The sequence below is a fragment of the Oreochromis niloticus genome, linkage group LG3 (genome assembly GCF_001858045.2).
Source record: "Oreochromis niloticus isolate F11D_XX linkage group LG3, O_niloticus_UMD_NMBU, whole genome shotgun sequence".
NCBI lineage: Eukaryota > Metazoa > Chordata > Actinopteri > Cichliformes > Cichlidae > Oreochromis > Oreochromis niloticus.
Window position 1 is genome coordinate 20,052,291 of NC_031967.2, and position 13,387 is coordinate 20,065,677.

A 13,387-nucleotide genomic window follows, 5' to 3' on the forward strand; every position below is an offset into this window, starting at 1 on the left:
AGAGTGTTACAGGCATACCCCTAAAGAATGTAGCCTCATGGGCAGTGTAGTCCGTGCTGCAGGGAGAATGAACTGCCATACACGTTAAGTGTCTGTGAGCGCCAGAGAGGGAGAAAAAGGAGAGTCGAAAAGTACGAGTTGTCACTGACCAAACGGGAGATGGAAGCATGTAAATATAATAATAACCACTGCAGCCAAAAGGTTTTCGGCTATGAGCTCAACACGGAACCCCACGTATTAGCCAGAAGTCCCTTTAATACGGTTCGGAGCCTCGGACCTGTTTTATATATGCGCGGAATAGTTTTCTATACTAGATCGCTGCAAAAAGTGCAGCCTTACCTAGTGTTACTCATTTTATATTAAGATTTGAAAATACTTGTTATTGCTATGGCGAGTAACCTTCAGTATTAGTAATAAATCACATAGCAATAGTACATGCATGCAGTTGCAAAAAGCATGATAATAAAGTAATCCAAAGTATTCAGAATACCTTACTCTCATTGAGTAACATAACGAAATGCGTTACAAAATACATTTTGGGGCATCTACTCTCTAACTTGTAGTGGAATACATTTTAAAAGTAACCTTCCCAACACTGGTTGTTTGTGTGTATGTTTTGTTGTTTGTTCATTTTCTTTTTATGATTTTATTCCCAGTCCCGGTTCCACAATTTGCAATTATGAGTGAGTTTACAGCAGAGTAGCTTGACAGGAAAAGAAGTGTGTTGCAGTGGCTCAGCCAAAGTAAAGACCTCAACCTTACTTAACTGCTGTCTATAAACAAATGTCAATTCAATTTTATTCATATAGCGCTAAAACACCACAACAGTTGCCTCAAGGCATTTATGTCCACAAACCTCAATGAAGTGAAGCGCCGTTGTAAAGAAGAGTGGGTACAATTCCTTCACAAGGATGTGAGAGGCTGATAAAGTAACACATAAAATTGTTACTTCAAATTATTGCTGGCTTATTGCTGTAATGGCTCTACAAGCTACTGATTTAAAACCATATGAGTTCTCTCAGATGCTCCCACAGTCTAAAGACACTTTTTAGTGATGTTAGGTTAATTGGTGATTCTAAAATGGGATGCAGGTGTGCATCTGGCAGCTCGAAGTCCAGCTTATTATTAACTCCTTCCAGTCCTGAAGCCAGAGGTGATCCAGAGGTTATTATAATTCAGAGAAACGGGTCAAGCAAACAACCTGTTCTTAAATCAGTTATTACAAATACACAGCACACAGCAGCAGTGATGGGAATACGCGTTACTAACGGCGTTACTTTTCAGAAACGAGTAATCTAACTACTGTCTGTGAAGGTTCTCAGTCATCCAGGTCATCGTAGTCTAAGGAGCTTTGAAAGAAAAGCGTCTGGACTTCTTTAAGTTGCTTGAAGACGTTTCACCTCTCATCCGAGAAGCTTCTTCAGTTCTAAGGTCAAATGGTGGAGAGTCCCAGATTTAAACCCAGTGGGAGTTTCCCCCCCAAAGAGGGACAAAGGACTCCCTGATGATCCTCTACCTAATCACATGAGCCAAGGTTTGAAAACGGGTGTGGGTCACAATCAGCCAGGGTTTCGGGTGAGCTCATTGTGAAACCTAGCCCCACCCTATCATGTGATTTCCTGAGGTCAGGTGGCCCAGGATGTGAGTGGGCGTTAAGGCGTCCGGGAAGGGATCTCAAAACTGAATTATAGATGGCAGACAGTTGGTGTCATAAACCACCGCCTCTGTTCAAAGATGGTCGCTCACAGTGGACATAGATGGCTTCTTTCACTCCTCTTTCAAACCATGTCAAAGGAAAAAACCTTAGAGAAGCAAGAAACACAAACTCAATTTATGGCATGTACATGGGCGAGGCTTACTGCGTGGCAAGACACAGGCAAGTCGCGCAGAGCCTCAGTCCGTTCTTTATTTTATAGCAGAGAATAGCTTACACAGCATCTCTAGGTGGAGCATACGTAATAGAAAAACATCTCTAGATATGGTTATCGCATGAGTGGCTGTTATCCATAAGACAAGAGGAACTAGTATCTTTTGTCATATCAGCTTCAGGTTGGAACTGTCTCTGCCTGAGAGTGTGTTACTTTGTAACTTCCTCACGCATGCTTCTGTTCCTTAATCTGTAGGTTGCAGGCACATCATGTTCTCACAAGAAATTATACTTAAGCAAAATAAAAGTTATCAAAGTAAGTAAATGTAAAAATCTCTTAACAAACCATCTGTCCTCTGTCCAAAATGTGAACATTGGCATCCCCGAAAGAGTGACCTCTGTCAAAGGTCACTCTTTCTTGTATATAGGACTTAAAAAATTAAAATTTTATATTTGCATTTAAACCCTTCAAAGAGTTTAAAGTTTTACTGCTGCCAGTGCTGAAAGTGTAACAGGCTCTTCACACCGTGTGCTGTCTGCCTAGCTGAACTAGTTTAAAAGTAGCATTGCAACTGCTAATTTATAGAAACTACAATTCATAATAAAGACGTAGAGTGCAGAGGGTTGATTGCAAACAAGCTTACACACAGATAATAGTTAGAATAAGTCTCTGGGTTAGAGCGTCCCGAACATGATGTCCTGAACCTGGACTTAGAATCAGTAGAGGAACAATGTATTATGACATTAGATTATCAAGGCTAGGCAGGGAGGTGTTTTCCTTGTGTGTCTCTTACAGAGGAGGGAGCAGATACCAGACGAGGTCACAGATATGGACGGGGAAGATTCGCAGGGAGAAAGCAAGACTGCCACGTCCGTGTGGGAGCCAGATGGCCACTATAATCTTTGTTATTGTCGTAGTATAAAACCTGTACCACCTGATTCAGTGATTTTGTGAAGCATGCTGCTGGTTCACACAGAGGTCCACAGCGCTGTGTAAACTTGTAATTTCAACTGCCAAAGCAAATTACATCTTTTTAAATGACAGACCTTTCTCCTGAAATTCCTTCTGAAAAATTTTGAACACAGCACTGAGCACACTGGGCGCTGGGGTCACTGAGATGCTGTTCTGCTGTGTTGTTCAAATAATTTAAAAGTTAGACAGCTCTTCCATTCCACACTCCGTTTTTTTGTCACCTTTCTCAGGTAGCCCTTCTCCTGTGTTAGAGATACTTGTACAATGGACCCATGTTGGATTCCATAATCACTGAGACAGTGAGCGTCCTTCAGCTCCCTGCCTTGAAAAATAATTATCTGTTGATCTGAAACAGACACAAACTGAAAGTTAAAACCAGGCACTGACTGTCAAGAAAGGCTGATAATTTCTACAAACTGAAAATACTTTTTCATTTAGGATTCTTAAAGACAACCCCCCCCCCCACCATGGTTTCATTAAACAGCACATTGCATCAAATCTATTTACAGTAAATGAACATTTCCCTTCATGGCAACTGTATGTGATTTATTTTTCTAACTCACTAGTTTAAAGTTATACATGTTCAGGGGTGCAGTGATTTTGACTAACAGGAGTTGTATACCTGTATCTGCATTTATCAAACAAATAACATGACTTGTTTTATAGTTAACTGCATTTGTTTTGTGTGATTTGTAGCATGGCAACTGCTAATTTATAGAAACTACAATTCATAATAAAGAATCAGAACAAAAACTGTACAAATGGGATTTTGTGTTGCCATCTTCAGTGATGAGTACAATACATTCTCTCAGTTCTCCTCCTTCAAAAACCTTTCTCCCATCACCAATGAGTACGGGATTTTCTAACCCAGAGACTTATTCTAACTATTATGTGTGTAAGCGTGTTTGCAATCAACCCTCTGCACTCTACGTCATTCTTACAATATATCTGTCCGTACAGTCACGGCAAACGTAGCTTTTCACCTTCAAAAGACAGAGTGTCAACTCATATGAGCACATTTGCAGTGTGTATATGAAACAGCTTTTATTTGGTAGAAAAATCAGATTTTCAACCCTAACACTCAGGAGCCACTGAGGAATGATTTTAGCATGACAAGGAATCCTCAACTAAAACCAGCGCAGAAGAAGTCCTCCAATCAATCTGTGAGGGAACTTCTAAATTAAATCTTTTTAAATGGCAACTTTAATCTCAATATTTTAACAGCCTGTTTTGAAACTATGGAGAGTGGAAAGTTGAGATATTTGTGTTACAATCGGAACTGTAAAAGTAAAAATTAGTGAGAACTAAAGAAGTAGTGAAGTACTTGTAATTCATTTCTTTTTTACTTCTGACACCTGTTAAATGTGGACGACATTGTCTGAATTATGTGTCTTACTGGTAACTTAACACAAAAAACATGTTCAGGAGAAATGTATATAATTTGCTTTATTCTATGATGTTATACACTGGAACAGCCACTGCTTAAGAGCTGAAATATAAATTGCATGTAACTGCAAAAATGTAACTGCAACTAAATTAGAAAACCCATGTAAACACATATCTGAACTATATTCATTTTAAAAGGCGTGCTGCTTAGCTAATATGCACAGACCTTCAGACAGCCTATGTAACAGTTATCCCTGTAACGCTGAGGTAGGGGCTTCAAGTTGTTAGATTTTGCACAGAGGCCACTGAGTGGTGCTCCATCCTTGCATTGCGTGGGCTGACCTCATCACTGCAGAGGTCACAAAGTTGGGGGTTGGGTTAAAGTTGAGCCAGGTGCTTCAGCGCCTCCCCCTCACAGCGCATGCAGTGGTAGTCCATTGTAGCAGTGACATCGAAGCAGCCCTGGCTGAGGTAGAAGTCCATCGATGGTTTGTTCCAGTTCAGGACGGTGAAGTTGAGCTGGTGGCAACCAGCAGCCAGACCCAGCTATAGGAGAGCAAGAAGGAAGACAGGAATGACTAGGGATGGGTATCGTTTAGGTTTTATCCGATACCGGTGCCAAACCGGTACTTTTGAAATGGTGCCGGTGCTTAAACGGTGCTCGAACCGGTGCTTAAAGAATGGAGAACACACACTTTGTCCAAAAACCTCTCATGTTCAGCTGATTTTTTGTAAAAAAATAACAATGTTAGCCTTTTCTGCAGCTATAGGGGATTTATGGTCTCACTCTTGGCTGGAAGCAGTGCTTAAACAATGGAAAAAAACCCCACAAACTTTGCCCAAAAACCTCTCATGTTTAACTGTTTTCCACTTTTTCTTTGGTCATTTTAGCCTTTTTGGCCAGGGTGAAGGGAGTATCTGCCATCAAACAAGAAGACAGCCGCATGTAACGACGGTGTTTGCTAGTTCACCTTACATGCATTAATGTAATAACGTGGTTAGCGTACTCAACGTAAATTACACACGAACAACATTAAGCTACTCACGCAGAGAACGGCTGCTGCTGCCATCATCATCCGTCATCATTTCTGCTACGCTGACAGGGCTAGGGGCCAGGACTCTACTCTTCGGGTTTTTGGGGGATGTTGCTAACTCCAGGTCCGATAACAGGCACCACACCCGCAGTAGATGTGCCGGTGTGAGGTCTCGCAGCAAGCTATCAAATACGGCACGTTTCTCGGCTTTTAAAAAAATGCTATGCGTCGCCAGGTGTTTCATCAGATTTGAGGTGTTACCTCCTTTGACAGTATCACAGTATCAGCTTAAAGCACTTGTTGCAGGCTGCTGAGTTTGCATCTTTTGCTGTGAAGTACAGCCAGACGTTTGACCGCTTCGCCTTGGGCATTTTTAATCTGTAGCTCTGCTCTAAAAGAACGTACGTACCTGGGCCCGCCTACTATCCTCGGCAACATAAAATGATCGGCTAGATTCTAAAGTGTATCACAGCTCAGGAAAAAAAAGCACCAAAATAAAGCACCGAAATGTGCGCTGCTTTTCGGTCTGGTTACTACCGTTTATGTCAGAACCGATACCGGTACCCATCCCTAGGAATGACTGCTGTAGATGTAGCATGGAGGCTTCTTCTGTATGCTGCCTCTGAGACACTGTTTAGTACTTTTTGCTCACAAATACTGAAAATAGGAAAAGCCTCAAGGTTTATCTTTTACAGTGTTCACATGTTTCACTCACCTGTGCCACCTTGCTCATTAGTGCTTTACCAACGCCTTTCCCTGAAAGACAGATCATGTGCATTACTTGAGATTTCCTGCAAATACAGTGATGATGAGACATCTTCTCAGAGGCTGTACTGTACCTCTGAACTCAGGCATCACGTACAAGTCCTCCATATAAATGGCTCTGCCTGACCAGGAGCTGTAGGAATAGAAGTAAAGTGCATAGCCGATCTTTGTGTGGCCTGAAAGAAGAAAAATATCTACTGGTAAAAACAGTCGACATTTAGAAGAAGCTAAACTGTTTCTGTATTCATAAAATTTGTATATTTGTTTTGTTGTTCGTTCCCACCGAGTTAATAATTATGAATAGTTAGCACAGTGATTATAAACAGCATAATGCGTTACTTTATACTGTAAACCAATAACTATGCATCATTTCCTCTATGTCAGTGAAAAAAATGATATGAGTTGTGGTGCTGCTCACAGTTAATGTGCAAAAATCTTTATAAATGACACCTCACATTTCCCAGTGGTGAGGATTTTTAACCTTTTGTTAAAAATCTTCCCTGCTCTTTTTGTTTCTCCTGCTCGCTCACTCTGTTGGTTATTTTCACTTACTTTAAGGGTTTTGTCACGTATGGGTTCATATTAAAGTGTGTTTTATTTAACACTCAAACATCAGTTCTAAGTTTGTTACAGCTGTTAGACAGTAGATCGCAACAGTGTGTGTGAAAACTGGGCGTAACATGATCTCCCTCACCTTCTTTGGTTTTGTGCTGTTCTGGCACCTCAGCGATGATCCCATGAAAGAACGGGTTCTTGGAAAAGCCATCCTGCTCCAAGTCTGAAAAGAAGTTATAGATACTGTTACACAGTGTTTTCACAAGGGGAAATTCAGTTTACATTTAACAGTTTGAGGCTTTTTATCAAAATGTAATCTTAGCAAAGAGAGAGCTTTAAAACCAGTTCTTGACCTTTTGTTGGAAAATACAGTGCAATGGTTTTTCTCAAAGGTCCATAATTCCTAATTTTAGAACGAAGCTTCCTGGGAAAAACTGTTGCTTGGTGGTAGAAACAAACGGCTCACAGATACTTTATTATAGTGTGATAAAATCTACTGAGCTTACACAAATATAACTAAACAACTAAATTTGGGGTGGCTGTAGCTCAGACGGTAGAGCAGGTCATCTACTGATCAAAAGGTTGGTGGTTCGATCCCTGGTTTCCCCTAGTCTGCATGCCAAATATCCTTGGGCAAGATACTAACCAGTCCATTTGATCCAGATACTTTTTGGTTAGAAGTGTGTTTTATCTGGACGTGCATTCCCACTTCAGCTCCTGACAGAAACTCCAGCTGTGGTCGAAGCTCACATTGCTACAAGATGCACGCGACTCTATCTACAGAGGAGGTCAGCAGAGAGGTGCAACAGTGTCTACAGCCATCTGTAAAACACAGTAGAGGCTCTGTCATGTTTCAGACAGTGTTGGGTAAGTTACTTTAAATTAGTAACTTAGTTACATTACTAGTTACTTCTCTAAAAAAGTAACTCAGTTACTTCAAGTTACTCGTTACTTTCAAAGTAACTAGTTACTAGGGAAAGTAACTTTGGTTTTACTCAGAATTCTCTTGTTAATGTGTTGCTTCCGTAACTGGATACCCAGCAAGATTGTCAGTCTTCTATCTTGCTTACTTGCCACAAGTGCACTGTGCCACCTACCAATAGAAAGGAAAAAATAATGTGCACATTTCCACGAGAGAAATCCCACGCCTGGACCGTCGTTGACCGCCGCCATGATTCTAGCCTGCTTTTTACATCCAACACAAAAACTGCAGTCGTGGTGCTTTTGATTGTACTCAGAACTTGGAAATTCTGCCTTCTGAATAGGAAGATGTAGGTAACACCAGACTGCAGATGAGCTGCATACAGGGCTGGACTGGGACAAAAAATCGGCCCGGTCATTTTGACTAGAGACCGGCCCACCATTAATGGAAAAATCATAAAGCCTTTGAATGAAAATAAACACTGTTGTGACAGTGATGTACACTGTTCTGATGGTATATATGTATCAATCTATCAATCGTTTGTTGTAAGACTCAGATAATTATTTTTTTAAAAGCGAGACATTTTAAATGAGAATAATAAAGAAAAGTATTTCTTTGTGCCCCCCTTTCCCTGTTAATGCCCTACCTGGCCCCCTGGCAACACTTTGCTAGACCCGCCCCTGCACAGTTACCAGCTGTCAGCTACTTAGAAAAGGATCCTGGTGTTATTTGTCTCTCAGAAACAGTTCATAACTTCCCTTCAACTCATCCATGTCACCTAACAGGTAAACCTGTTTCTCCATCACCTGTTCAGCTCTGATGATTCAGTAAGGACATCTCCTGGTTTCATCTGCATGTTTCCCTCTCACCAGATAACCAAACCGATATCATGACCAGCAGCTTTACAGCTGTGGCTCCAGCAAACATCAGCTGATACTAGCAATTAATATTAGATAAATTCTAACAACAGCTGATCAAGCTTAAACGTGCTGCTGTTGTTTAACGCGACATCCGCTGGTTTCCTCTTTCTGGCGCAAAGTGGGTGATAAATAAACAAGAGAGAAAAGCCGATCAGCTGATCATTGATCAGTTTCATGATTGAAGTAGAAAAGGGAGAGAATGAGAGAAGAAGAGGCAGCTGTGCAGCTTCAGCTTTGTGTCTTTTTCATTGTAGCTGAAGTCCGGGACAAACTGTGTTCCTTTTCACCTCAGTACGAAACGCGTAATATTTTCTCTGAATACCAGATGATTCTGTTTTTTACGGGACGGTTGGCAACTCTAATAATTAACCATATGAACAAAATAAAGTTCAACATCAGTAACATAGCACCCACCCAGCTGTATAGAAACTCCATCATGCTAGCTAGCACGCAGTACGAAAAAGTCAGCATACCGAAAATAAACTCCACCTAAACTTGGTTTATATCTGACCCAGATAGACTGCAGGTCATAACTTCTTACCTGAAGTTCAGTTCACCTGACACTCGGACCGGCGGCCGCTTCGGGTCTCTCCTCTTGCCTCCCTTTTCCTTCATCCACCTGCTGGCCTCCATCACTTGCTAATGTTATTGAATCTGTGGAAGCTCCGCGATATCCACCACACGAAGTAACGAGTAACGAGCCTATCTAAATCCCAGTAACGAGTAACGCGTTCCTGGTTTTGGCATAATAACTAGTTACCGTGCTCGTTACCACAATAATAACGTAGTTACTGTAACGCGTTACTTAATAACGCGTTAGTCCCAACACTGGTTTCAGAGCTGCCTTTCAGCCAGTGTGGTGTTGGATATCCTGTCAAAATGATGGAATTATGAATGCAGAAATGTGCCACCAGAATTTGATCAACCATTCAACACAATCTGGAAAGTTTCTGATGAGCAACAATTTCGTCTTTCATCTTTCAGCAAGCACTGCCAGTCATGGACTGAAGCAGCTGCATCTGCATATAAAAAAATGTCAGCTGAATGTGTGTCTTAGCTCAGTTTATTTTACAGCTGCAGACATTAACATTTAGTTTCTGCGTCTCACTGACAAGATTTTATAAGATCTAATTTTCCCAAAGTCAAGAATAAACTGTGCACCTCCAAAAATATCACCTTGGATTTAAACATTTTATGAATATTATAAAACAATACCCTGAAAGTCAAGGCAGAGAACTTGAGACATGACTACATACACTACCTTTCTGGGTGACTTTCACATGGTCTGACACTTTCTCATATTCTGCCAGCTCCTGGAGAAAAACAAACAAAGCATGAGCTCATCGTTCATAATGAGCTCTCTAACATTTATTAGCCTGTCTGCACTTAAACTAAAGAGCAAAGCGAGCACAGTCCATCTGACCAATGTAATAATGACAGCAGCAGCAGAGAGGTTGACAGATGTCAGCCTGACGGTCGTTAAATGTCTTACACACACAGCTGGACTGCGCGCGCACGTTTCCGCTCACCATGATCATGCGCGCGATGTCCTTGCAGTCGTCCAGGTTGGCTGCACGGATTGAGAAGTCCATGCTGAGTGGATGTGATGAGATCGTGATCGCAGAGCTGGACAGCCGCGTTTCCTTCTTCTTCTTCTTCTTTGGGATTTAAGAGCAGTTGGCATCCGTTTCCATTGCATTACCGCCCCCTGTCACATGATTCGGTCATACTCTTCTCAAGAGTAAGCGTACTCTGTCTTTGCCAGTTTTTTCTTTACTGGTAGCTTTCCCTGCTAACGCATCTGCTTTCTGATTCCCCAGAATTCCTGTGAGAGTTGATGCCACATGAACACTATTTTTATCTACTGACTTTTATCCACTAATTAACTGTGAACTGACTGACAACATGGCATAAACTAAAAACCAGCTGTCCCCAAAAGATATCAAAGCTGAAACTAAATCATTACATGGCAGAAGTTTACCTGCCATCATTTCCTCTTCCTAATCCAAAGCTAGTAAAATTGTACATTGCCTAAAATCATGTAGACTGAGATTATTTTATTTTATGTATACCAACCTGATTCCTGGGAATAGCCTCAGTGACTCCTGTCAAATGACTCCTGTTGTGGCTCTTTTGACTCATCTGAAAAAATTTGCACATATTCTTTATATTTGAGGTCCAAAGCGTGAAATCTTCTTTTCTTTAGCATGCGCATTTTGAGACCTCCATACTGGAATTGGAAGACAAATCACAAAAGTCAGTTTTTTAGACTTTCATGTCATTAAAAATGTTTTTTTTTTTCTTTTAAGCTAATCTAGTATTTTGCAGCATGCTGCCTTATTTGAATCCAAAGTGGAGTCATCCATCAACAACCTTTACACCATCACTATCACAAGAAGGTGGTCAGAACTGATCCCTGATTTGATCCCATCCTCACATTCAAACCCATCTGTCACTCCTCTCGCACACATCAGCACTGTCTCAGTATCCTCAAACATGTCATGAACAAGCTGTGACACGGATACAAATCAGAAGACACAAACAACTTATTGTTTTTTATTTCAGTGCATTAAAGTCCCTGCTGACAGATCAGTGTCATTTCCTGTTTCCGGACTTCTCTCAGCTGTGTTCTTAAACTGATTTTCAAAAAATGGAAGAATAGATCAAAATTATAGATGAATATTTTTTTAAAAAGGCATTCACTTAGGATGTCATATAAAATATAGCAGTGTTTAACCTGATACAGAATATTGCATTATTTATTAGCTATGCCATACTGATGTATTATTGCAAGTCCAACTGCATGTTTTTGAGCCTTTGAGGTTGAACTCTTTGCTTTGCTTTGTGTTAGTTTTTGTTTATGGTCATGTTTTTTTTAGTATTTTATATTTTTAGAGTTTACTTTGTTCCCTCCTGTCCACTGTGTGTCTCCAGCCAGTTTTAGGCTTTGTTTACTTTTCTGATGGATTTTGCTTCATGAACTTATAACCAGTCATGTGTCTGTGTTTGTGTCTGAAGTCCAAAAAAAAAATCTGACAGTCCGATCCAGTCTGGCAGCACAACGTCCAGCTTATTATTAACTGCTTTTCAGTTTAACCAACTGGAGACCAGAGGTAGTGACTGCATTCACAGTCCCAAGGAATCCGGAGCTTATTATAATTTAGAGAAACTGGATGAGCAAACAACCTGTTCTTAACTTAGTGAATATAAATACATGGTAAACAACCACAGTTTGACTCTTAGATTTAGGTAAACAAGTACAGTTAATGAGTTTGCCTTTCAGACTAACAGTGAGGGAATTGTTTGACGGAGATGTTTTGTAACTTTCAGTAAGCCAAGGACATCTTCATTGTGCTGACTTGAATCATTTACTGTATGAATGAAACCTGTGTCCATGTGGTGAGGTAAACTTGTTTCCAGAGGGGAACGTTTAAAGAGTCCAAAGAGTTCAGTGCTGCTGATATTGAAAGTGTCACTGACTCGTCATATTGTTTGGCTAAACCATTTTAAAATTGGCAGAGCAACAGTGGATTTATAAAAAGTACAATTCAAAATTAATCATAAAAACAAAAACTGTTGAAACAGGCTTTTAATGGTTCCCCGTTTAGCACTTAAATGAACAACATCTTCCTAAATAACATTTAATGAAAAAAGAAACTCAAATATTGGTCTTTGGTAGTTAAAAGAAAGCTTCAGTTTGAGTGGCTCTTGCAGAAGACTCTCAGATATGATTGGAGTCTTCCACACTGCTTTAGCTTCTTGCTACACTAAAATCACTCAACAGTGACTCTTGCACAAACTGAGCACTCGGGTTGCAGAAATCTTGTTCTGTTGTGTATTTCAAACTATTTAAAAGTCAGACAGCTTTTCCCTGCTTCGGTTTTTCCCATTCTTGTCTCCCATATCACCATTTAACTTTCCTTCCCCTCTCAGATCCAGCTCTGGGTATAACTCTCATGTTTTTGGGGTCTTTTGACCCAGCATGTTGAGTTTCATACCTTTTTTCTGTAATTGTGTGATTCCTCCCATGTTGGTGTCTCCCCCCACTATGTTAGTTAGTGTCATGTCTTCCTTTACAAGTCTGTCATGTACCTATTTAAGCGTCACTCACCTTTTGTCTGTATCGGTGATGTCCATTTTGGAGAAGAATTGTGGTGTCAAATATGATTTTTATAACTCTATTTTTCAAATGAGGTTGACATGCATCCACTGTATGCATGTATCTTTGCACACAGTTACTTTATGTGAACTTATCCATTCTGTGTTGCTTTGATGCTGGCTTAATGGTCTTAAACCCTGTAATCTCCATGTTTACTTTCTCACAGCTGCTTGTAAAACATATAATTCATCTGAGTAGATTCACTTTTAAAATCACGATTAAAGATTGCAAATATTGTTAATGTTTTTAGGTTACACATGCCATTGCAGACACTTTGCAAGACAGCACATTTCTATCTGTGTTTATCATTTGTACAGTAAAATCTTAATAAAAATGTTTATTTCTAAGTTTAATCAGTTGAAAGTTTGTCTTTATGAAGTTGCACTTAAAGCTGCAATTTCTGTTTAATCACATTAGATAGTATATTACTGCAATCACACAATCTGTAGTGGTATGGCCTCTTATGACTGCTGGAGAGAATCATAAATAAATAAATAATGCATTAAAAAATCCCTTTTGAGGCACATTTAGTGTTTACTACTCATTCACCAACCTCCTGTGGGAGATGAATGTGTTTTGGGTGTGGCATGCTGGCACAGCCTGGTGCAGCATGAATAGAGCCAGGAGAACTGACAGGACACCGCTGCCACAAAACAAGGAAGCATAACTACAGGCAGAGAGACGTGCATTGTGAAAGATTAAGGATAATGGAAACAAAATAACTGCATGATGCCATATGAGAAGACTTAATTACATCCAATGTACATCTGAACATTTAATGTTAAGATGGACAGATGTTCAGCTGA

General features: G+C 40.3%; 1 protein-coding gene across 2 annotated transcripts; it reads right to left on the bottom strand.

Moving 5' to 3' along the window:
* Nucleotides 1-1,830: 1,830 nt before the first annotated feature.
* LOC112841625 (diamine acetyltransferase 2) lies at nucleotides 1,831-10,112 on the bottom strand. 2 transcript variants are annotated; one of them, XM_025906163.1, is made up of 7 exons: nucleotides 9,952-10,112; nucleotides 9,684-9,735; nucleotides 6,720-6,803; nucleotides 6,100-6,201; nucleotides 5,976-6,016; nucleotides 4,569-4,772; nucleotides 1,831-3,186 (listed from the first exon to the last, which is right to left on the bottom strand). In XM_025906163.1, the coding sequence occupies exons 1-6, from the start codon at nucleotides 10,012-10,014 to the stop codon at nucleotides 4,605-4,607; spliced, it is 510 nt and encodes a 169-aa protein (XP_025761948.1). In that variant the 5' UTR covers nucleotides 10,015-10,112; the 3' UTR covers nucleotides 1,831-3,186; nucleotides 4,569-4,604. The 2 variants fall into 2 exon arrangements, with proteins under 2 accessions (XP_025761948.1, XP_013129362.1); XM_013273908.3 differs by lacking the exon at nucleotides 1,831-3,186 and having other exon boundaries at nucleotides 3,640-4,772.
* Between the last annotated feature and the right edge of the window lie 3,275 nt (nucleotides 10,113-13,387).